At 41.5% G+C, this 25,401-nt stretch overlaps 1 protein-coding gene across 1 annotated transcript; it reads right to left on the reverse strand.

The window, feature by feature from the left end:
- Positions 1–4,618: 4,618 nt before the first annotated feature.
- On the reverse strand, positions 4,619–6,301 carry LOC141777646 (tripartite motif-containing protein 16-like). Its single transcript, XM_074652105.1, has one exon. The coding sequence runs from the start codon at positions 6,288–6,290 to the stop codon at positions 4,620–4,622; it is 1,671 nt and encodes a 556-aa protein (XP_074508206.1). The 5' UTR covers positions 6,291–6,301; the 3' UTR covers position 4,619.
- Positions 6,302–25,401: the final 19,100 nt, after the last annotated feature.

A 25,401-nucleotide genomic window follows, 5' to 3' on the forward strand; every position in this document is an offset into this window, starting at 1 on the left:
GATGACGCGTGACCCCGCCTTCTTCCTTCTGAGAGCAGAGAGATACGTGTGTGGATGTCTGGCGAGACATCGAGGTGCAACGGGAGCTGCTGTCCGTCCGTGGTGAGAAAGAAAAAAAAGCGGTAGATGACGGGATGAGAGACGACGTAGTGTAACGTTATACAGACATAACAAGGCTGCTGAATGAGAGAGGCATCCGGCGATACGTTACACAGAAACACACCGTGTTACAGTTTTTCTCGATTGTTTACACACATTTTCTGAAAGCATGCCTCATACTCTCAGAACTCTACACACAAATCAAAAAACACACACACACAATGGGCAAAACCCCTCAATTCTCCTGCAAAATTAAACTTTACATTCAAAACAATGTTATTTCTTCTCAAAATGGTATTTTGTTTTCAAATGACACACACAAACCATCATATGAATAGACATTCATAAGAACCAGTTGAACACTGATGTGCTCAATGTAAAACACTATGATGAATGGAAAACACTTCTTCTCCATTCATCATAATGACTTAGGCCTTTTTTTTGTTCAGTGTTACACTTACTACAGACAGTACATACATAAGTGTGTTGTAAAATATTTTAGAATATTGTTTTTATACTCAGAACACACAAATACATGGTAACAAATATATTTTATTTTCCCCACAAAAACTATGTACACAGTGAACATCCCAACCAACACAAAGTTGCACATACAGAGGTCTACATACAAAACAACAGAAGAATTTACTGTATACAGTTACAGTAAAAACAAACTATGCTGCATCCTCTCTTCTGTTTCGGTCTGGCCACAGCACCTCATCCACATCACAAGCAATGTTTTCCCTGGCCAAGCAGCGGCGGAAATATCGCTTAGCATGTCGAATCCAGCCATGAAAAGCATCAACTGATTGCTAATTGTAACACTGTGTGACAGGTGTTTGCCCATGTGATGAGTCAGTGTGCATAGTAGGGCAATTGACTTTAGAATTTTGAATGACAGTGTGTTCCTTGTGAAAACGAGATTTTCTTCATGAAAATTGTGCCAAATGCAGAGAATTGTGTGTAGTGTTTTGAAAAAAGTGTGTTTTAGAACTGCAATTTGAGTGTAAAGCAGGAATTGTGCTTGTAGTTTAGCAGAATTGGTTCAGGGGGTTGGTGCATGAGTTACATGTTGTGGTCATTGTGTGTCAAGTACCAGTATTTGTGTGTAAACAATTGAGAAAAACTGTAATAACAAGCCGACCACCTCACGGTACCGCCAGCTGTGAGCTGTGATCTGTTTTTAAAGTCAGGCACCTTGGTGGAGGTCTGCGCTCTCCGAGTGCCATTCTAGTGTTTATTGTCAAAATGTACATGTTCAGCACTGCGGTTGTTTTTAAAACGTGCTGAGAGAGAGAGATAAAAAATTATATAATGATGGATAGTGACCTTTCATTCATTCCAGGGTCAAAAACAGGAAGAATGTGAAATGCCATAAACCTAAGATGGTAAAAGGTGAGGGTCAACCCAGACCTACACACTACCAAGACCTACACACTACCAAGACCAAGACCTACACACTACCAAGACCTACACACTACCCAGACACCCTAAAGACACCTTAATAATTAAAGACACAGATGTGAGTTCTTTTTTTGTTATGAAGTTTCCTCTATAAAACCTCCCTGGTCAAGACCTGTACAGCATCACTTGGGGTAATACAATATATTGTATTAACAAGTTTAGATTCAAGGAAAGACAGAGGTTCTGTAGGACATCTGAAACTCAAATGTGTCCACCAGTTTTAGTCGTCATCAGCCTGACAACCCACAGTAGTCATCATGGTAAAAAGTGTTATTGAGTTTCTCAAAGTCTGGTGTTTTATGGAGAAAAAAAGCCTGAACTACAGGATTCTCTCTATTATTGTAGATTTGTTAAAAAGAAAAAGTAGTAGGAAGAAATTCCCCAAACTTCCAGTTATCTAACAGCATTTTAAGCATGGGCTTTTTTCTTTGCTCAGATAATGAAACGAAGAAGCTCTTTCACCCCAACAGATATGTGTTTGAGGCTTTGGAGCTCTGAACAAACTGGAAAAGGAGAACACTACATAGACTTGACTCTTTCTATGTTGTTGTCTTTAGTCAAAGAGTGTTAAACTGAATCAAAAACCAACATCTCTGCCGATACCAACGTCAAACAGACGCGAGAGTCAGAAACAACTTTATATACAGCTTTGCCAGGCACACACACACACACACACACACACACACACACACACACACACACACACACCGTCTGGTGATCCACCTCATTGTGGCTATTGTAATGCATCTTACACAAAAATCCAAGAGATTTGATCAATACACACTTTAAATCAATCTCATGTATTGCAACGAACAAAATGAAAGCACATAAAGAAAGAGATGTAAATATGTAAAGAAAGAGATGTAGAGTCCATGTGGCAAGACGGTTTCATTCATGTATCCAAAACAGTTTAAAAAGCCATAAATCCACAACAGTTGTTGTGTTTAAAGCTGCATGATACGGTTTGAATGAAGAACAAACAATGGTCCCGTTTGTGTGCTCTCCAGGTTGCTCAGAGAATCACCAAAGCACCACAGCTGTGGTTATACAGAGGAGACAACAAGCCCAGTGGAAATAAAACGTTCTGAACACGGTGTAGAAACAAGTGTTGAGCGTATCGTCAGAGGAATAATACGAGCTGAAGTGGAGAAAAAGAGCGTTCTTCTATCAGTATGTGGGGAAAGAAGTTGGAATTTGTATTCAATATATGAACTTGTGATTGTGTTCAATAACTATGATAACAAAATCCTCATGTCACAACTAATAAGTTATGTTACCTTTTAGTTTTAATCTTTTTTTAGATTGTTTTTAAACAGAGACTGACCGACTCTAAACATGAACACTGGACTTTGTGGTGTTTCAGGAGGAAAACTGCCTCAGTTATTCTCTCCTAGTCACATTTACTCCATCAGCTTTGTATGATACCCTGGAAAAAAGACAAGCAAAGACTTAGTTCATTCTTGTTTATTGATTATAGAAACCTTCAGTTTGTTCACACATCCCATCAGTAAAGTCTGCTAAATGACTCTTGTTCAGTGATTTCACGTACAGATTCATTTTCATCCACACAATCAGTTTGTTTGAGCAGAATCTCAGCGATGTAACAGAGAATAATGATTTCCTTATTGATTATGATCATGATAATTACAGTTTCATTAAACATCTTAGGATCTCGTTTGTACGTCGATCTGGACGACAACATTTAGTCTGCCCAACAAATAAATGTGATTCTAGATATCTTTACAAAAAGTGATGAGAACAGAATATCTATGATAAGAAATAAATCACTAGACCTTCCTTTAAGACCCGTGCAGTGGAAGAGAAACAACAACACACACACACACACACACACACACACACACACACACACACACAGACACACACACACATATATATATATATATACAAATATTCATCAAACATTTAGAGCACAGAGAAGTTTACAAAGTAGAGCCCATGATGTTTGATTGACAGCTGATCTCTGTGCAGTGAAGACATGAAAAGAACAAGACTCAGTCTAAAGCGAGTATCTGTCTGGACCGTATCTGGTCAGGATGTGAATTTGTGGCTAAATTGTTACACAAATAATCAGTGGTCATGTCTATCATGTTTTATGAACAGTTTTTTCCACTTATATCTTAATGTTTGATTGAAAGACAACTTATAATGATCAAATTGCATTCAGTAATAGTAAATGGTGACATTTACTAGTCAGTATATTATACATTTTATACAAGGTGTAAATGTATCATCATGACATACAGTCTGCAGGTTAAAAGTATTTCAGCTTTTTATTAAAGCATGTGTATCAAAAGCATTCATCATATAAGTGGTGTGTAACAATATATACATACTTACAAAGTTGACGTCATCACTGATGTTGTTGCTGCCGTGTTTATTCCTAGATGGAGTGTTGATGGAGCAGCTACAATGTTAGCATAGCCTGGCACTGATCGATCCGGACTCCGTTCAGAAAACAAGCATTTTAAAAGTTGTTTGCTTGCTGTGTTGCGGACAGACCCGACAAAGCATGAATTCAGTCTTTTTACAAATCAACATCATAATGTCGTTATTTCGGCATCATTTTGATCCGTTTATTGATATTAAATCACAGCACAGTGTGTTTATTTTGGGTTCATACCGCAGTAGCGACGTGTGGCTTGCTAATGTGCTTCCTGCTTGGTGTGAATGCACGGTGGTAACACAATACGAAGCACAACGTAACGTAACTTAAACTACTATAAACAATAGCACATGCACAACAACAGCACGATGTAATGATTCAATGAACCGCTGACACAATCCCCAGAAAACATAAACACTGAACTGTTCTCCAGCTTTTCATTTAGAAAGAGCAACAACCAATGAGGAACCTGCAACAGTCGCTGATGAATCCTGTAACTTCATCACTCAGTCAGTCAGTCAGTGACACACTTTAGTGTTTGTAGGGCTGGTCCTCTGCGGTCCAGACACAAATCAGCTCTGCAGCAACAATGATGGACACCAGAGAAGTTTAAGAGTTAAAACACTGAATTTAACCCTTAAATGACTTCTGTCTATTTCAGTTTACACAACTCAGCAGTGACTCCATCATAACCAAAAAGCCTAAATCCAGCATAGAGAGGCTCAGTGAATGTGGTCTGGACTCTGTGGAGGAGAGTCATGGTTTCAGAGACGCTGTAGAAGGACAGAATACCTGCACTGTGATCCAGGTACACTCCTACTCTGGAGGACGGAGGACCTGAGACGGGGGTTTGGATACTGTTGTACAGAAATATATAACTGTTTTGGTTACAATCTAACGCCCAAGATTTATCATTGTATCCAAAGTAACATTCATCACACCACCCTGCTCTCCTGATACTCTTGTATGCGACTGCTACATAAACTCCTCTCCCTCCCCTCTCCACCTCCCAGTAACAACGTCCAGTCAGACTCTCTCTACTCAGGACCTGATAACAATCAGTGAATCTGTCTGGATGACTAGGATAAGACTGTTGTTGTATCATAAATGTTACTTTTCTGTTCCCCTTAGATAATAACAGCTGTGTGTATGCTGTGTTTGGATCCAGTGTGATTTCCCGTGAATATTGTAAGAATCCAGCTCTGGTCTTGGGCTCTGGTTGTGACAGTAAAACATCCACTTCAGTCCCTGTCTGTGAGACGTTTGTCCATTTCTCTCTCAGAACGTCCTGTAGTTTATCTCTGACTTCTGACACAGCCGCCGTCACGTCCTCAAAGTAGCTCAGAGGACGGATATTGATGCTGGATGTAGATTCAGTGAGTGGTGACAGTGAGGGGTAGTTAAGAAGAAACTGGTTGTGATCCTCTGTGTGTGACAGCAGCTTCATCTCAGCGTCTCTCCTCTTCAGCTCAGTGATCTCCTGCTCCAGCTTCTCCTGAAGCTCTTTGACTCGACTCACTTCACTTTTCTGCTGGGATCTGACCTGCTGCTTCACATCACAGCTTCTTTTCTCCATGAGACGGATCAGCTCGGTGAAGATCTTCTCACTGTCCTCCACTGCTTTATCAGCGGAGCGATTGACAGCCTCCACCTCCTGTTGGAGCAGCTTCACATCTTTCTCTCTGTCCTGGATCCTCTGCTGGATGTTGAGTCGACTCACCTCCAGCTCTCTCTGCCTCTCGGTCCTTTCTGCTGCAGCTGAGACGGTGTCGTGGCCTTTATGTTCATCCACAGAGCAGAGATAACAGATACACTGCTGATCAGTACGACAGAACATCTTCATCAACTCGTCGTGACGAGAGCAGATGTTCTCCTGGAGCTTCTTGGAGGGCTCCACCAGCTTGTGTTTCTTTAACGGAGCTGAGTCATAATGACGCTGGAGGTGTTTCTCACAGTAAGAGGCCAGACACACCAGACAGGACTTGAAGGCTTTCAGTTTCCTCCCAGTGCAGACATCACAGGCCACATCTTCAGGTCCAGCATAGCAGTGATCAGCAGGAGCAGCTTGGAGTCCAGTCTTCTTCAGTTCCTCCACTAAAACTGCTAACATGGTGTTTTTCAGCAGGACAGGCCTCAGTGTGAAGGTCTGCCTACACTGAGGGCAGCTGTAGATCTTCTTCTCATCCTCTCCATCCCAGAAGCTTTTGATACAGTTCATGCAGTAGCTGTGTCCACAGGAAGTAGTCACCGGATCCTTCAGTAGATCCAGACATATCGAACAAGAGAATGACTCTCTCTCCAGCTGAACTCCTTTCTGCGCCATTTCACCTCTCAGTAGCAACGACTGTCTGAGTTTCACTTCCTGAGAACCGACACTAGTTTGAGCTCTGATGTAATCATCATGTGTTATGTTGGTTACACCCACCTTCAAACTGTCGATCTGAAGGGGAGGGAACAAGGAAATAAGAGGACCGAGTGTAGCAGTCTGTGTTTGAGAGCAGGAAGAGGAGGGAGGAGTTATCAAGCTATGAATCATTCCAGGACGAGGAGCAGCACGACTGACTACGTCCCAAATCACATACTTTTCCTTTTTACTTCTAGTACACTGCAGCTGCCCTTACAAAGTACATACTGTAAGTCTCCTAGGCAACTAGTGTAGTAATAATAATAATAATTTATATAACACTTGTCAAACTTAAGTACAAAGTTCTTTCCAGATTAAAAGATTTACAGAAAAGAAATGAAAAAATAAATCTAAATCTCATGTAACAGCGGGGCAGCTAAGCTGAAATATTCATAACAATTGTGCATTTTGCGATAAAAGCAACAAATTACGCACAGATGTAGGTTTATATGTCACGAAAATATATAGATATCGGGGCGCTGCCAATTCGGCCCCTGACGGACGCGGCAGCCATTTTCCGAAATGGCCGCAAAATAGGTTTTCCAAAACGTTGCAGAAAACTGATTTTACGACTCTTGATGATTTCCAAGGTGCGTTCAAGCTGATGAGATCAGATGTCAGAAGATCGCAGAAATGATTTTTTTACCTCCTCATTTTTTAAGGGTACTTTTTAAAAGCTTTTAACCTGAGAAAAACATTAAAACCAGATAAAAGGAGCATGGTCACTTCAGGGTCAAACTTCACCCCCATGCCTTCATGGTAGAATGACGACCAATAAAGCAGTAAAACTGACGGAGATAACGCTGGATACATTTATTGGTTGCCAGTAACCTCTAATCACAGTTAAAGTGATGCTGAACTTTGGGTTGTATTGCTAGCAGTAAAACTGACAGAGATAACGTTGGGTGAAGTTCAGAGATTGCCGGTATCTTCTAGTCACAGATGACATGAGAACTTTTTAGTTGGAGTAAGCACTTCAGGTTCATATGACGATGTTTTATTTTTGCAATGGCCTTCTAATCTGAGCAAAGGAGCTGATATTTGTCCGGTCTCTAACCTGTGACCAAGCTGACTTGGTTGAACTTATAAGGAAACTTAGATCAGTCTCCTGTTGAAATACAGGGTTAAAGAGACACACAAGCTTCTCCACCACGGCAAGGTGCCAACTCCAGTAGGATTCATTTTTTTGTTTTATTTTTTGATATGCAATAGCACTTTAAAAACATGTATATACTATTGTATAACAGCAAACGCTGGCCGGGTTACGGCATGATACAAGAACTGAGGAAGCGGGTTGCTGGAGGCAAAGTTTGACCAAAAGAAATCCAATTAAATATTCCATTGCCATACTCCAGCACATTGTTTACACTTTGGGATCCACAAATTTGAATGTTTTGGACGTGATTAAAGTGCGCACGTTGTTGGTTTGCTTGGTTTTGCGGAGCGTTTCAGACGGAGGGAGAATACAGGTATATTCAGGCAGGCAGTATGAAAAATAATGTTGCATTGTCAGGGAAAACATAGGGTGGTTCCCCTGAATGTTTGTGAATGAGGGGATAGATGGACTGGTACCACGGGACATTTTAGAACATTTTCATATTTTTCGTAGGTCTTGTGCTGATCAGCCACCACACTCTAAGAAAAAACATCTGAAGAAAAACAGAAAATGTCCTGGAAGAAAATTACCAGGGGTCTCTTTTATAAAACTGTGCGTAGGATCCATACTAAAAATGTACGTGTGCACAAAAGCCTAAAAATGGCGTGCGGCAAAAAAAAATCTGACTTATAAAACTGTGCGTACGCACACCTGCACGCAATGTTCCCTTTATAAATCACAGTCCACCTGGAAATGTGCGCACGTGGATCCGCCTCATATTCCGCCCTCTACACGCCCACATTCAACCATAAATGGTCGATGCAAAGCACCTCATGAATGTTTCTGCATGTGAATGAGCCTGTTGATCAGTGGTTCTTTATGGTGAATCACGGCAACTCCCGAGAGGAAGACCAAGAAAAGGAGTTTTTCTGACACAGAGATGGAGGTGTTTGTAGGTGAGGAGGTCTCTGAACACTCGTTCCCTCCTGATTCTCTCATTCACGTCACGTAGTCCTCACAGTGCCGGTATATCCACCAGCACCATGCAGCATGTTCCGAGTCTCACCGCTGTGTTTATATCTTTACAGCAATCACACTGATCCATTCACTTAAAATGATCAAGACAATCAGTAATATCCCCCACCTGGATATCATTAGAAAAAAGGAAGTTTGACAGGTGTACACTATTTATTATTTATTATTTATTATTTAAGTTTTTATAGTGAACTTGTCCTGCATTATGATTAGGACTGATAATGATAATGCCGATATGGAGTGTAACGATTGTGTGAGAGCTGTCACTGGCTTCATTTACACTTTGTTAATTTACACAATCCATACTGGTGAAGATGTGCTGTTTGGAGATGACTGGAGGAGGCAGAGTGTGTGGCGCAGCGCGGTGGCGCACTGGAGACAGTCTGATAGTTGCATCGGATAGCCATTTTCATTTTGTCCATACAGACGTAGGCAAAATTGTTGGTACCCTTCCGTTAAAGAGAGAAAACCCCACAATGGTCACTGAAATAACTTGAAACTGACAAAAGTAATAATAAATAAAAATTCACTGAAAATTAACTAATGAAAATCAGATATTGTTTTTGAATTATGGTTCAGCAGAATCATTTAAAAAAACAAACTAATGAAACTGGCCTGGACAAAAATGATGGTACCCGTAACTTAATATTTTGTTGCACAACCTTTTGAGGCAATCACTGCAATCAAGTGATTTCTGTAACTCTCAATGAGACTTCTGCACCTGTTGACAGGTATGTTGGCCCACTCCTCGTGAGCAAACTGCTCCAGCTGTCTCAGGTTTGAAGGGTGCCTTCTCCAGACAGCATGTTTCAGCTCCTTCCACAGATGTTCAATAGGATTTAGATCAGGGCTCATAGAAGGCCACTTCAGAATAGTCCAATGTTTAGTTCTTAGCCATTCTTGGGTGTTTTTAGCTGTGTGTTTTGGGTCATTATCCTGTTTGAGGATCCATGACCTGCAACTGAGACCAAGCTTTCTGACACTGGGCAGCACATTTCGCTCCAGAATGCCTTGATATTCTTGAGATTTCATTGCACCCTGCACAGATTCAAGACACCCTGTGCCAGATGCAGCAAAGCAGCCCCATAACATAACCGAGCCTCCTCCATGTTTCACATTAGGTACAGTGTTCTTTTCTTTGGATGCTTCATCTCTTCGTCTGTGAACATAGAGCTGATGTGACTTGCCAAAAAGCTCCAGTTTTGTCTCATCTGTCCAAAGGACATTCTCCCAGAAGCTTTGTGGCTTGTCAATATGCATTTTGGAAAATTCCAGTTTCGCTTTTTTATGATTTGGTGTCCTCCTGGGTTGTCTTCCATTAAGTCCACTTTGGCTCAAACAGTGACGGATGGTGCGATCTGACACTGATGTACCTTGACCTTGGAGTTCACCTCTAATCTCTTTGGAAGTTGTTCTGGGCTCTTTGCTTACCATTCGTATTATCCGTCTCTTCAATATGTCATCAATTTTCCCCTTGCGGCCACGTCCAGGGAGGTTGGGTACAGTCCCATGGACCTTAAACTTCTGAATAATATGTGCAGCTGTAGTCACAGGAACATCAAGCTGCTTGGAGATGGTCTTATAGCCTTTACCTTTAACATGAAGGTCTATAATGTTCTTTCTGATCTCCTGAGACAACTCTCTCCTTAGCTTTCTGTGGTCCATGTTCAGTGTGGTACACACCATGATACCAAACAGCACAGTGACTACTTTTCATCCTTTAAATAGGCAGACTGACTGATTACAAGTTTGAAGATACCTGTGATGCTATTTACAGGACACACCTTAGTTTAACATGTCCCTATGGTCACATTATTTTACATCTTTTCTAGGGGTACCATTATTTTTGTCCTGGCCAGTTTCATTAGTTTGTTTTTTAAAATGATTCTGTTGAACCATAATTCAAAAACAACATCTGATTTTCATTAGTTCATTTTCAGTACATTTTTATTTATTATTACTTTTGTCAGTTTCAAGTTATTTCAGTGACCATTGTGGGTTTTTCTCTCTTTAACGGAACGTTACCAACAACTTTGCCTACGTCTGTATGTATACTGTATCTGTCCTTATCTAATAAACCATAAATAAATGAATAAGTCATGTCATTGTAACCCACCTGATGAATAAGTATACACTGGACTAGTATAACCTAGATTCGTAGAGAGGAATAATGAACAGGAATCGGACACCACAATGAGTAAGCAGAACACAGAATTAAGTTTAAGGGAAAATTATTGTATTGACACAGAATAAATTCACAATTACTGCCGACATTCAGTTTTGTTCAGTTTGAAATGTCTATTGAACTGGGTGCACCCTAAAAAATAAAAGTAATCCCCAAAATAAAATGTTCAGATCCAATTGTCTTTTGAGGTCCTTCCCCACAGTCCTACCACACTGACAGCAAGGCAGATGAAAGTTGAAAGCGCTCCTCAATCCAGGTGCTCAGCACGGGTAGCTCGCCATCCCCCTCGTCAGGGAGAGATTCCAATCCAAATCCGGAGTTCAAGGGTATCCAGAAAACCTAGCCTGTGTAAAATAACACGGCTTATAATAATAATAATAATAATAATAATAATAATAATAATAATAATAATAATAATAATAGCTTGGATTTATATAGCGCCTTTCATGAAACCCAAGGACGCTTAACAAAGACATAAATAAACACAACAAATGTAACAGTAGCTAGAGGCCATAGGCCTTGGTGAAGAGGTGGGTTTTGAGGAGTCTTTTGAAGGTGTCCAGAGATGGTGCGTTGCGGAGCTCTATGGGGAGAGAGTTCCAGAGGGTGGGGGCTGTCACACTGAAGGCTCTGTCCCCAAAAGTTCTCATTCTTGTGTGAGGGACGGAGAGCTGACCCGTGCCTGAGGATCTAAGGTTCCGGGGCTGTGTGTAAGGGTGGAGGAGGTTAGATAAATACTGAGGAGCCAGGGCATTGAGGGATTTGTAGGTGAGGAGGAGGATCTTGTAGGTGATGCGGGACTTGACCGGGAGCCAGTGGAGGTGGATGAGTGTGGGGGTGATGTGCTGCCAGGGCTTGGTGCGGGTGAGAACCCTGGCAGTCGAGTTTTGCACATACTGGAGCCTGTCCAGGGCTTTGCTGGGAACCCCGGACAGAACTCCATTGCAGTAGTCCAAACGGGAGGTGACGAAAGCGTGGATGAGGGTTTCTGCCACAGAGTCAGAGAAAGAAGAATTATAGAAGAATTGCTATATATATAGCAATATATGCAAATCTATCCAAGCTCTTAACTGTACAGTTTAATTTGATCAATATCAACATATAATACAACTTTTCAATGCTTAACCCATGAATGTAGGAGAACTGTTGCATCACAATATTAACTTGCATCGTAATATTAACATATGAAATATGTCAACCTCACTATTATTATAAACCACTCAATAGTAAAGTGTAAACAACACTATTAAATGACTATTTCATAATTGTGAACCCATTTGAGTTGTAGATTATTATGCAAACAACCTACAGTTTAAACATTAAATACTCACTATATGTGAATATTGTGAGTAAGGCAATGTGAATACTTTCCCTGTCACAACACTGACACCTTGCGTTGATGCACACAAGCAGCACAGGGATGAACAGAATCAAGCTAATCTCATAACCCATGAACTTCAGCTAAAGAATCCCTCTCTGTCCACACAATGTAAATAACACACACATATTACACACACATATTTCTTTCTGCCTCTATCACCAAAGAAATACAAAATATCATTTTAGAATACAGCTCAGTGGCAAAACATTTCGCTATGCCAGCTCTCAGAGCATTTGACTCGTGTTGCCATGTGCGGCGGCTGCTTTAATGTTTGGAACGCACCGAGAAAAGAAAAGAATCAAACGATGCTCTCAGATGTTCTCAGGTCGCTTCAATAGGTGACGGAGCTCTTACTGGCTCATATATAGTTTTACTTCTCTCTGTTCAGTAGTATATCAAGTATAAGTAGTAATAATATCACTCTGTAAATCCAGCTTCTCCGCTGCTCTCTCATCAATCTCCGTGTTTTCCACACTGCGTCTCTAACCTGAGTGAGGAGGCGGGACTTGGGATGTTTCTTCTTCTTCTCTTCTCTCGGTTTCTGGCGGATCGCAACCAACTTTAAGGTGCATACCGCCACCTACTGTACAAGAGTGTGTAACATCATGTCATTTGCACTTTACTCCTACTCTTAAATTCTACCCACCAATCCTGTGTCTCTTAAGAACATTAATAATGCCTTCCTGGTGCCTTCAACCCCCTCACCCTCTGTTCCCAGTATCCCCATCAGATCCCAGTCCCGTCCCTCCTCTCTCACTTGGTCCTGTAGTCTTTTTCTTTCAGCCTCATACTTTTTACATTGAATTAGGATATGCTCCACATTTTCTTTATCACCACAATCCCCACACTTGTCACTGTTCCTTTTCCCCATTAAAGCCAAAGTGCCATTAAGAGTCTTGTTATGATGATTTCTTCCCTTCTGTTCCTTTCTTTATACGTCTTTGTTATGACCGACTTTTGTATTTTGAAATATCTCCTTCCTTTCTGGTCCTCCTCCCATCTTTTCTGCCATATCTCAACTCCTTTCCTTTTAATCACAGCTTTTCCTTCTCCTTTCCCAAGTAAAACTTTTACTGTAATGTCTTTTTGCAGTGAACTTTTTGCTAGTTTATCTGCAAACTCATTTCCTTTCACCCTCTCGTGTGCTGGAACCCAACAGAATAATACATCTATACCCCCTCTGTGCAGTCTTAGCAAGCTATAGTACAGTTCAATGATTAGATCTTGCCTTACAGCTTTTGTTGAATGTATACTTTCCAAAACAGCTTTTGAATCTGTGCATATCACCACTCGGTCAGGTCTGACCTCCTCAACCCACTGCATTGTAATAATGATTGCCACTATTTCTGCTGTGTACACTGATACCTGGTCTGAAAGTCTTTTGGAAATAGATATTTTAAATTCTGGAATATATATACCGACTCCCACACACTCCTGTTTATTTTTGGATCCATCTGTATATATTTTGAGATAATTATTATAGCTGTTCCTTAGGTACACACTTGTTTTAACTCCCACTTCATTTACTTGCCATTCCCTTTTCTTTTCAATGATACTCATGTCTATTTTAACTTCTGGGAGCAGCCAGGGGGGTACGCTGCTTACTGGTGTCGACCTGGTGAACTCGAAGGCCTCCAATCCATATGTCCGCACTTTTTCTTCCATTGTCCATCCAAATCCATACCCTTGAACCTTAGAGTATTCCCAGCAGTTTTGTAATGTTACCTTTGTAGGATTTTCTTCTCCGCTTCCTTTTAACCTGACCCAGTATGCTAGAGCTAATTTCTCTCTTCTTAATTCCAGTGTAGTCTCTCCTGCTTCAATTAATACTGCATTAATGGGTGTTGATTTGATAGCTCCGATACATAACCGTAATGCTCTACACTGTACTCTATCCACTTTTTGTAATGATGTCTTTGCTGCTGCTCCATAAACTATACAACCATAATCCATTGTTGATCTCATGTTCGCCCTATATATGTCAATCAATGACTGTTTATCTGCCCCCCAGTTACATCCAGCCACAGCTCGTAGTCAATGTATTACTTTTTTGCATTTTGTTTCCAGATGTTTTATATGAACATGCCATGTATATTTACTGTCTAACCATAGACCCAGATATTTGTATTCATTCACCCTCTCCATCAACTGACCATATAATGTTAAATTCTCAGTATTAATGTTTCCCTTTTTTGTAAATATCATATAACATGTTTTATTTGTTGACATTTTGAATCCCCACTCATATGACCATTTCTCCACTTTCCCTATTGCTTTCCTTATATTTTCCATCACATATGGCACATTTCTTCCCCTCATCCATATTGCCCCATCATCTGCATATATCGCTGATTTGATGCATCCATCTAAATTTTCAAATATATCATTTATCATTATGTTAAACAACACCGGGCTGATTGCACTCCCACTTGGAATGTTTGACACCAATAGCAACAGTTATTTCACTTTGAACCAATGAGCTTATTTGTTGTCAAGTTTTTGACCGGTAGAACACATCCTGATGCAAAGTTAAAACTCTGAGCAAAAACGGAAATAAAATAAACAATGATAAATTAATTTCAGAATAAAATATAGAATGTGGTTATTTATTAAATAAAAGGAATTTTCAGTGAGGGAAATATCTCTAAATGTTTTAGAAACAACTGGTTTTCCCAGAGGGTTACATCATGTTTACTGCAGCGATTTTACACAACAACTTTATGAAAACTAATATGGTACTTGGTGATATCTGCACACTATTAGAAGATATTATTAAAACTATTGGCGCTCTGTTCTGCCATTCTTTAATGCTATTTGATATAATCTTGGATTTCTACAACCGATGATGATGATTTCATCAGCTGCTCCACAGCTGACTCCGACTCTCGGAAGTCCGGTCCTCTCCTCTCAGATCTCCTCTGAGCTCCGGTGGTGGAGGGGGGGACATGATGGTGAGACAGCGCTGATGAGATATTGAGCGGAATTTGCTTTGAGATTTGAGTTGATCTTTTACATTTGTAAGGTGCTTATGTAATAGTTATGGCTCACTAGCACAAAGAACACTGCTGTTTTAAATGTTTATGATACAGTGGATATAAGTATGAAGTGAAGTTAAATGTGTGAGAGGCATCATTATACGTATAATGACATTTAATGTCTACAGTCTGGCTTCAATTCATCTGCGTCTCCAGTTTCCCCTGCCTCGGTGCCTCCATAATATGCGTACGCACGGGTCAAAGTTTCCGTACCGGTGCGCACGTCCTCCCGTCAAGTTTGTTTTTATAGATCACAACTGTTGCGTGGGAAGTGGCGTACGCACATTTCAGGCCCCGTTTTGTGCGTACGCAACGGTTATAAATGAGACCCCAGAACATTTTCCGTTAAGTTAACCATCAGGAGGACAGGGGGAGGGACGCAATTGCGGACCAGGGGCCTCATGTATAAAAGACTGCGCAGCTTTCACACTGGAAGATGGCGTACTAACAAAATTGGAAAAGTACGTAAGCACAGAAATTTCCACATGTAGAAAACTGTGCGTACGCCTGTTCCTGCGTACCTTTCCTTTATACATCTCAATGAACGTGAAATTGAGAGCAGCTGCACGTGCCACTTGGTCCGCCTTGTCTCCTCCCATTAATAACTATGCAAATGACTATAAACACGCTCCATGCTGTCACCTATTGTCCAAATAACGACGGCAAATCACGCTGGAAAAGGAACAAAAAGAAGAACGGTCAGCTGCGCCCGAGCCTCGACTGCTGAGGGGCGGCGGTCTGGCCGTGTCCTCACTAACGCTGTGCTGTGAGTCACAGAGAGAGATTGTCAATACAATGAAGAATATATATGCAACGAATTAAAAAGAATGAATGAGGTTCTTGGTGGGATAAGTTATATATTAAAAGACCTTGTTGAAAAATAAATGTTTGTCTCAACTCACCTCATTGCTTTACATTCTGTGTGTTGCATCTAAACGGCGCTGTAAAGCTGCTGCTTTTAGCTCATTGTTAGGTGTGCCAGGGTCCGGTTCATCCATCTGAAGCTCCTCTGGAGCACAGACACAGCATGTTGGTCTGCCACATTGTGCAGCACGCGATTTTGGTTTTGATACAGTGGTTAAGGCATGTCATCTCTGGGAAATAGGTTTAAATGTGTTTTTGTTGTGCCTTCTGATGTTAAACTTTATGCGCAAACCAGTAAAGAAATATGTGGGTTTTTTTGGATCCCACATCATAAATAAAGCTCAGTAAGTTGAGTGGAAAACATATTTTTACGCATTTAGCGAGTTTCAGTACTTTGTAGTTTGACACTGCCAGATGACAGAGTTTGGAGGACGGCCCGCACACTTTTATACATCCTGGCGTGAGCGTGAAACACAGCGTACGCAACATTTTAGTACGTGCGCACCGTTTATACATGAGGCCCCAGGGGAATCTTAAAGTTACTCCTGAAGGATAACCACAAAAATCGCAAGCGATTCAAAGGGAGAAGGGGAACACTAAATGAAAACAGGCCTAAAGGAAGGCTCCCTACACTCAATATTACTTGAAAAGACTAAAACTAAAACACCGCTATCGAGCAGCTGACTAGAACAGAGATCCTGCAGGTCCTTTCAGCTGTCAGCATTCCCACGCATTTTCAGCAGGAAATGCATTTTCTAGTTAGTATTATTAGACTGCAAATCAGCCACGTTGTAAGTGTGGCTCCGTCTATTTCTTAAAGATGCCCACTTAAGCTATAGAGTCCAAGCATGTAGTTGACGCATGTTTCAATAAAACTCCGTAGTCCATGTTCTTCATTTCAACCGTTTACTGAAAATCTTTCTTTAGTCTTCAAATACAAAAATGGTAACAAAATATCAAAAACATAAGCAGTAAAAAGGCAAGAACAGTAATATTAAGCACGGTATATTAAGCACGGTATATTAAGCACGGTATATTAAGCACGGTCAAAGACTAGTGTGCTCTCCAGGCTCCATAGCTTCAACTGAATCGTTTAACGAGCACATGCAGCACAATTTAGCTTTCGCCCAATCAGAATACAGGACTGGCTGCAGTCACACTTGGTCCTTATTGAGCACACTGCAGTGAAACTACAGTTATTTATCTCAAGCAAATTAAACAAAATGTAAATTTGTTTAAACAGATCGCAAACAGATAAATGTCTTTAACTTATTCAGTCTCTTTTGATCTTCACAATGCCTCCTCCAAGAGGCATATCTTAGTTATGGGTCTCTCCAATGTGCTTGTCTTCGTCTGAACACAGACACTGCGGACGGTTCCTTTCGAGTCTGGCATTATCTTGACGATTTTTCCCATTATGAGGCTTGTAAGGCGCTGCTCGGCTAAAGATCTGTTATCAGGCATTTTTAAGTCTTTGTCTTTCAGTGGTAGTCCGATGCAGTAGTGACCATCAACTAGCTGTGTTGATCCTTTCACTGAGTCAAGGAACTGACGGTCCTCCTGTGACATCTCAGTCTTATCATCGTATCCTCTCTCTGGGAAGTCTGCATTGTACAGCTGAGTCAACAGGTTTTCCACATTGGATACTGAAATGCGATTGACTGAGTGACTCACCATTTCTAGGTTGGCTGTAGTGGTGCCTCTGAGTGGACCGTTGATGACCCATCCAAGAGGAGTCTTCACTGCATACGGCCCATCACATCTGCTGTTTATAATCTGCTGGGGCTCCATGGCTTTAAAGGCATCAGTACCAATAAGCAAGCCGACTTCTGCTTCGATATGCGAGATGCGAACTTCATGCAGATAAGGCCATCGATCCACATCTTTCTGAAGAGGAACGTTGTCTTTTTTCACTGGTATACTTGGTTGAGTGAACGCCTGCGGAAGGTCTATGTAATTCTTCCCTTCCAGGCTACATACTTCCAGATCTGACAGAACGTGAGTGCTCACCTTCTTTTCTGATGCCATAGTAGTGAGTAAGAGTTCCGCTTTCCTTCCTCGGAGGTTAAGCTGCTGCCTGACCTCATCGGTACAGAAGGTTGCTGTGCTTCCTTGGTCTAAAAACGCATAGACCTGGATCACCTTGTCACTTCTTTTGGACTTTATTTTCACTGGTACTATGGAAAGGATATTTTCTCCATTACCTGCCCCAGTGTCTCTGCTGCTTTCATGTTCTGTTCCTACGAAGGCGCTTGTGACCGCGTTAGTAGTCTCTGTATTCCTATTTTCATCCTTTTCGGACAGAACTGGGAATTCCTTCACAACATGCAAAATGCTTGGGTGTTTTCCTGAACACTCCTGGCATTGCATTCTCTTACGACAATATTTACTCATGTGACCTGGTGTGAGGCATCCAAAACAGAGTCCTTGTGATGTTAAGAATTTGATTCTGTCTTTGGGAGTCTGTTCTTTTATCTTCTCACAAAACTCCAAGGTGTGGCTTTTATGACAGTACATGCAGGGTTTTTGGAAAACATCAGATAGTTTGGCTGAACCATACTTCTTCTCTTGTGGTTGTTGAGCACCACTGTGTCTTCCAGCCGGAGACACTTGTAGCAAAACTGATGCTCTTGGGGTTACTTGTCTTAATGTTTATCTTAGGCTTCCCCTTTCCTTCTACGCTGACATCCAAAATATCTCCAAAAAGTGGGTCGTTGCTGACCTTTGCTTGCCAGTTGATGAAATCCACCAGGTCGGAAAACCTGGCTCTTCTTCCTGTTTTTGTTTGGATTTCATATGCTCGATTTCTCCACCGTTCTTTTAGTTTGAAGGGGAGTTTTGAGATGACAGTCTTCATATTGCTAGGGTTGTCCATCTCATCCATGTAATCCACATCACTCATAGTGTTTCGACATCCTATCAGGAACAAAGCATATGCATTTAATGCTTTCCTGTCTTCTGATTTTATCTGAGGCCATTCAAGAGCTTTATTCATCAAGGCTGTGGTTATTCGCAGTTCATCTCCATACTGTTGTTGAAGGAGCCTCCTAGCTTCTCTGTAACCTTCATCTGGCCACATGTGTTCACAACTACGAACAAGGTTAAGAGGTTCTCCACTTGTGAACTGCTGCAGGTAGAACAACCTATCTTGTGCACTAGCAGTCTTGTTCTCAATAGTCTGTTCGAATGCCCTTATAAACGAACGGTAGCTGAGTGGATCTCCTGAGAAAGTTGGAACATCTCTCTGTGGGAGTTGTGACATGTTTTGCTGCTTGACTAGCATTTCTGTTATCTCATTCTGGCACTGCATTATTTTGGAGATGCCATCAGAGGAACCTGCTTGCTATGAAGGGTCTGGAGGTACTGTTGAACCAGCTGCTCTCTGAGGGGGAGGTACTGCTGACCTGGCTGCTTTAAGAGGCGAAGCTCTGTGATGATCATTAGCAGTCTGAGCTGGGTGCTTTGGGCCTACAGGTGCTGGGAAACTCACTTGTGTCTCACCATCTTCATCTTTAACATACATGTCCTTTAAACCCACTTTGTACTTGCTTTTTGACTCGTAATATTCATTCATGCCATCTTGACCATCTTCATAATCTGCATACACCTTTATCTTGGCGTCTGATGCAGCAATCTTGGCATCTAGCTCCACTTGCTCTTTGCGCGCCTTTAAGCGTGTTTCTTCCATCTCAATGTCTTGACGTTTCTTAAGAAAGGCAGCACGTGCTAACAGCTCTTCCCGCTCTGCCTGCAGCTTCAAACGAGCAGAACTTGCACTGGATGCTTGTGATGCATGGCTAAGCACAGAGCTTCTCTTGGATGTGCGACTGATGACCTCTGAGATGCTATCACTTGGCTTTATGTCATCATCATCCTCATATTTATTGCCATCATCATTCTCTTCTTCAGGATGTCTCTTAATCTTTTCAATCCAGTCCTCTGTTTCCTGAACAAAGTTCTCAAAGTCCACACATTTGGGCATGTACCAGTTACACTGCTCCTCTTCTTCATCTTCGTCTTCTAGAAGAGTTCATATTTCTGCATTAAGCTCTTTAAATTCTCTAAAGAACTTCCAAAAGATAAATAATGCTTCATCTTTAATTATTTCATTATTAACTTTATCTTTCTTGAGATTTTCAATCTCCCTTCTTTTACGAGTGAGATGAGCCAGCTTGCCTTTTCTTTCATTCTTAAGCCTGTTCACTTTTTCTTCCACAGCCTTTGCCGTGGGCTTTGGCTCCCTCTTCTGGCCGTTTCCTGCAACTTCCATTATCTACGGCGTCACTCTTGCCAAGGTTTAATGCACACAAACTGTCTTGTTTTCTTCAAAACGACAGCTTCTCACTCTTCCACAATATGTCCACAGACGTTTTCAAGAGTTTTAACATGTGCACTTCAAAGAATGACCACTGCAGCTTAGTTGCAAAACGGCTTGAGGCTTAATTGAACATGGCTCCAGAATGTAAGGACATTGTAGACTGAAATCTTCATGTACTCACTTTCCTTTAGTGCACAGCGATGAAAATCAACGTGGCTCTTATATCCTTGTTACGTGAAGAATTATGTCCATAATCCACGTCTCTTTACAAAGGGTCCATCCATATGCTTCGTTTCCTTAACGAGCTTAGTCTTTGACTAATGTAAGTGTGGCTCCGTCTATTTCTTTAGATGCCCACTTAAGCTATAGAGTCCAAGCATGTAGTTGACGCGTGTTTCAATAAAGCTCCGTAGTCCATGTTCTTCATTTCAACCGGTTACTGAAAATCTTTCTTTAGTCTTCAAATACAAAAATGGTAACAAAATATCAAAAACATAAGCAGTAAAAAAGCAAGAACAGTAATATTAAGCACGGTATATTAAGCACGGTCAAAGACTAGTGTGCTCTCCAGGCTCCATGGCTTCAACTGAATCGTTTAACGAGCACATGAAGGACAATTTAGCTTTCGCCCAATCAGAATACAGGACTGGCTGCAGTCACAATTGGTCCTTATTGAGCACACTGCAGTGAAACTACAGTTATTTATCTCAAGCAAATAAAACTAAATGTAAATTAACCACAGATATTTCTACTGAACAAATGGCTCTAACATGCACATTTTATCTTAAACTATGTTATTCAAATTTAAGGAAATCATTTTGAAAGATGTCACAACTCAAATATGAATTGAGAATTTGTGCTTACATCAATTCCTCAAAGTAAGCATGCGCAAAATATCCAGAAGTGAGGCTCTACTCAGCTGCTGCACTGCGTGACCACTGAGACCATGACGCCTTCTCTGCACCGACGGTAACTGTTCGGCCAGGACGGAGCAATCTGTTTTAATAACTCCATTACAAAATTCATAATTATTATGTAACCCGGGCACTTAGCAGAAACCCAGGCTATTACAACCCGACAACGCCACTCTGGGAATTTCACCCAGAGAATAACCCAACCAAGTTACACAAGTTCCTTGATAAAGAGACGTGGCAGAGACGTGAGTTTCAAGTTTCAAAATCAAATAACTTTTATTTGAATTAAAAAATGGTGATTAGTTGCTGCAATGATAAAAGCTGCAAGAGAGGCCAGGCTAGAAAAATAATGTCCTTTATTACAAAAATAGAGTTCAAATATTTTTAAAAATGTCACTACACCACTAACCTTACCAGTACAGGAGGAAGGGTGCCAGGGAAACCCACAGGAGGAATGGAGTGAGGGGAGAGGAAATGCAGAACAGTTCACCACCACCAGTAGTTGGAAAAACACACAGTTACTTCCACTCACACTGCAAGGTAAAGAGCACACAGGGGTTAGGAGGACACAGCAAGCCTCATGCAATAAGAACCCCAACACAAGAAGAATCCCTCCACCCACTGACCAACCACCTGCAAGGATATAGCAACCCAACCGTCCTGTTAACTGGCAGAGAGCTAGGAATGTTCACTTCCCGATTACCTCCACAACAGCTGGTTCACAGATAAACTAAATAAATGCCCCCTCCCCTATTACAGCAAGAAACCTATGTTGGTGTTGGGCCACCACTTTAAACAAAAAGAAAGAAACAAATGAACAAAAGCAAAACACACTAACCACAAATGCAGAAGTTAGAGGTAAACGGGTAAACAGATTATTAAAAATAAATCAACATACAAAAGTCCAATACAACCAAAAATAACTTAATAACCAGAAATAGGATAAATGAAATAACTAACTAAGGGACAAAAACAGCAGTGGCAACAGAGCTCCTCCTCCGCCACGTACAGCCAACTACGTCACACAGGAAGCACCAGTTTCCTCGTTCCTCGAGCCGCAAGTTACGGTGACCAAACAATTGGCCTACGTGTGATCCTCCAGCACGCCAACGCACACACACCGTATCCTACGCTCTTCATATAAAGCTACACGAGCGTCGCGGGGGGGAGCTAAGACTGCAAACGGCACCTTAGTCTGATGTTCATCTCCCTCAACAGCAGTAACAGAGCAGAACAGAGTGAGCCGAGCCTCCGCTTGGCCACCAGCTGCTCCCTTTAAGGGGCTGCTAGACTAGGGGAGTAATCAAGGTGTCAACCGTTCTCAATCTCAGTGATTAAGGGGGAAAGATCACCAATGACAATTAGTTGCAACTTTGACGTGATCTGTTGGGGGTCTTGGGAATGCATGTCGCCTAGCGCACTAGCTAAAGAGTGCTACAGGAATGAGTCCTAACACCCGGATATGAGTCAGCATTTTAGCACATTAGAGCTAGCTAGAATCAGATACTGATGTGCAAGATGCAAGTAAAATCATATCTAAATTTAGTCCTCCGCCGCTAACCTCTGGAACAGCTTACCTTTTCATATCAACAGCTCAGACAAACAGAATAGTTGAACCTCTTTTTGCTGGCGTTTCATTAAGTTAATTTTCTGTTGAGCTGCAACTCCTTTACTGCTATTATGTGCACATTATTACCTCCTTCAAGGCCCGAGGTTATGTTTTCATCAGCGTTGGTTTGTCTGTTATCAGGATTACTGCAAAAGTTCGTGATGGATTTGAATGAATTGTTTTGGAGGGGTGGAGTGTAGCACAATGAACAATTCATTAGATTTTGGTGGCGATCCGGATCATGATCCAGATTCAGGATTTTCTTTTAAGAATTCCAATCAGCCTGAGTATTAAGACCACAGGGTATAACACATGCGCAGTGTAGCTGATGACACGTTGATGACGCGTGACCCCGCCTTCTTCCTCCTGAGAGCAGAGAGATACGTGTGTGGATGTGTGGCGAGACATCGAGGTGCGACGGGAGCTGCTGTCCGTCCGCAGTGAGAAAGAAAGAAAAAAAAAGCGGTAGATGACGGGATGAGAGACGACGTAGTGTAACGTTATACAGACATAACAAGGCTGCTGAATGAGAGAGGCATCCGCCGATACGTTACACGGAAACACACCGTGTTAATAACAAGCCGACCACCTCACGGTACCGCCAGCTGTGAGCTGTGATCTGTTTTTAAAGTCAGGCACCTTGGCGGAGGTCTGCGCTCTCCGAGTGCCATTCTAGTGTTCATTGTTTTTACTCTGTTCTTATTATTGCTTGCTTTGTATTCATTGTCATCATGTACATGTTCAGCACTGCGGTTGTTTTTAAAACGTGCTGAGAGAGAGAGAGAGAGAGAGAGAGACTGCACACACTACAATTACCTCGGTTTAAAAATGAGTTCAACTGGACATTTTAAAGAGGCAGTTCATGAGCTGAGAGAGAAAGCATGCAGGGCTTTCTATGCCATTAAAAAAAATATCCAAACCGAAATACCGATTAAAATTTGGCTTAAACTTATCGAGTGTGTTATTGAACCAATTGCACTCTATGGCAGCGAGGTGTGGGGTCCACTTACAAACCAAGACTTCACTCAATGGGACAAACACCCCACTGAGACCCTGCATGCAGAGTTCTGTAAGATTCTCCTACATGTCCAGAGGAAAACTACGAATAATGCATGCAGGGCAGAATTAGGCCAGTATCCACAAAAAAGAGCAATTAAATTTTGGACACATCTAAAACATAGTGACCCCCTCTCATATCATTACCAAGCCCTGCAGTGCCAAGAGATGAGCAGAAAGGGGAACCCCCTTACCCAGCTGGTCCTGAGGCTGAGTTCATCAACCCTCTCCACTAACACACCAAGGCCTCAGGACCAGAACAGACCACCAATTAGACTCAACCAAATTACAACACAGTTAAAACAAAACTACATCACCTATTGGCAAACACAGACAAAGGCACAGAGCAGAATGCAGTGCTATCTGGCTCTAAACCAACAGTACACCATAGCAGACTATCTGAGCATGGTTACTGATCTACATTTAAGAAAAACCTGGACAAAGTACAGACTGAGTGAGCACAGCCTCGCCATTGAACAGGGGCGACACAGGAAGACCTGGCTCCCTGTAGAGCAATGGCTGTGTTCTCACTGCAGCCTGAGTGAGCCTGAGACAGAACTACACTTCCTCACCAGATGTGAGAAATATCAAAACATCAGGGAAATATATTTCAATAAAATTAATTTAATAACTAAAGGTTTTCTACAGCTCTCAGGTGAAGACAAATTATCAGTCCTACTGGTGGAGGACACTAGGACCTGTGAGCTGGTAGCAGCCTATGTTGCTGCCTGCCATCAACTGAGGGACAGGGACATGAACTGAGGGACAGGGACAGCTGTCTGCACCTTGTTGTTGTTTGTTTGTTTGTTAATTTGTATATTACCTGTTTATATCATTGTTCAAATTAATTAATTGATTGAAATTATTTTGTATTTTATTTTATTTAATCGATATTTATGAATGTAATTATTGTAAAAAAAAAAGATTCATCATTTGAATATGCTTTGGCAACATGTGCAGTGTTACGTCATGCCAATAAAGCCATTTGAATTGAATTGAATTGAGAGAGAGAGAGAGAGAGAGAGAAAAATGATGGATAGTGACCTTTCATTCATTCCAGGATCAAAAACAGGAAGAATGTGAAATACCATAAACCTAAGATGGTAAAAGGTGAGGGTCAACCAAGACCTACACACTACCAAGACCTACACACTACCCAGACATACACACTCCCCAGACATACACACTACCAAGACCTACACACTACCAAGACCTACACACTACCCAGACATACACACTACCCAGACCTACACACTACCCAGACATACACACTACCAAGACCTACACACTACCAAGACCTACACACTACCCAGACATACACACTACCCAGACATACACACTACCAAGACATACACACTACCAAGACCTACACACTACCCAGACATACACACTACCCAGACCTACACACTACCCAGACCTACACACTACCCAGACATACACACTACCAAGACCTACACACTACCCAGACATACACACTACCCAGACCTACACACTACCAAGACACCCTAAAGACACCCTAATAATTAAAGACACAGAT

The sequence above is a fragment of the Sebastes fasciatus genome, chromosome 1 (assembly GCF_043250625.1).
Source record: "Sebastes fasciatus isolate fSebFas1 chromosome 1, fSebFas1.pri, whole genome shotgun sequence".
In the NCBI taxonomy this organism is placed as follows: domain Eukaryota; kingdom Metazoa; phylum Chordata; class Actinopteri; order Perciformes; family Sebastidae; genus Sebastes; species Sebastes fasciatus.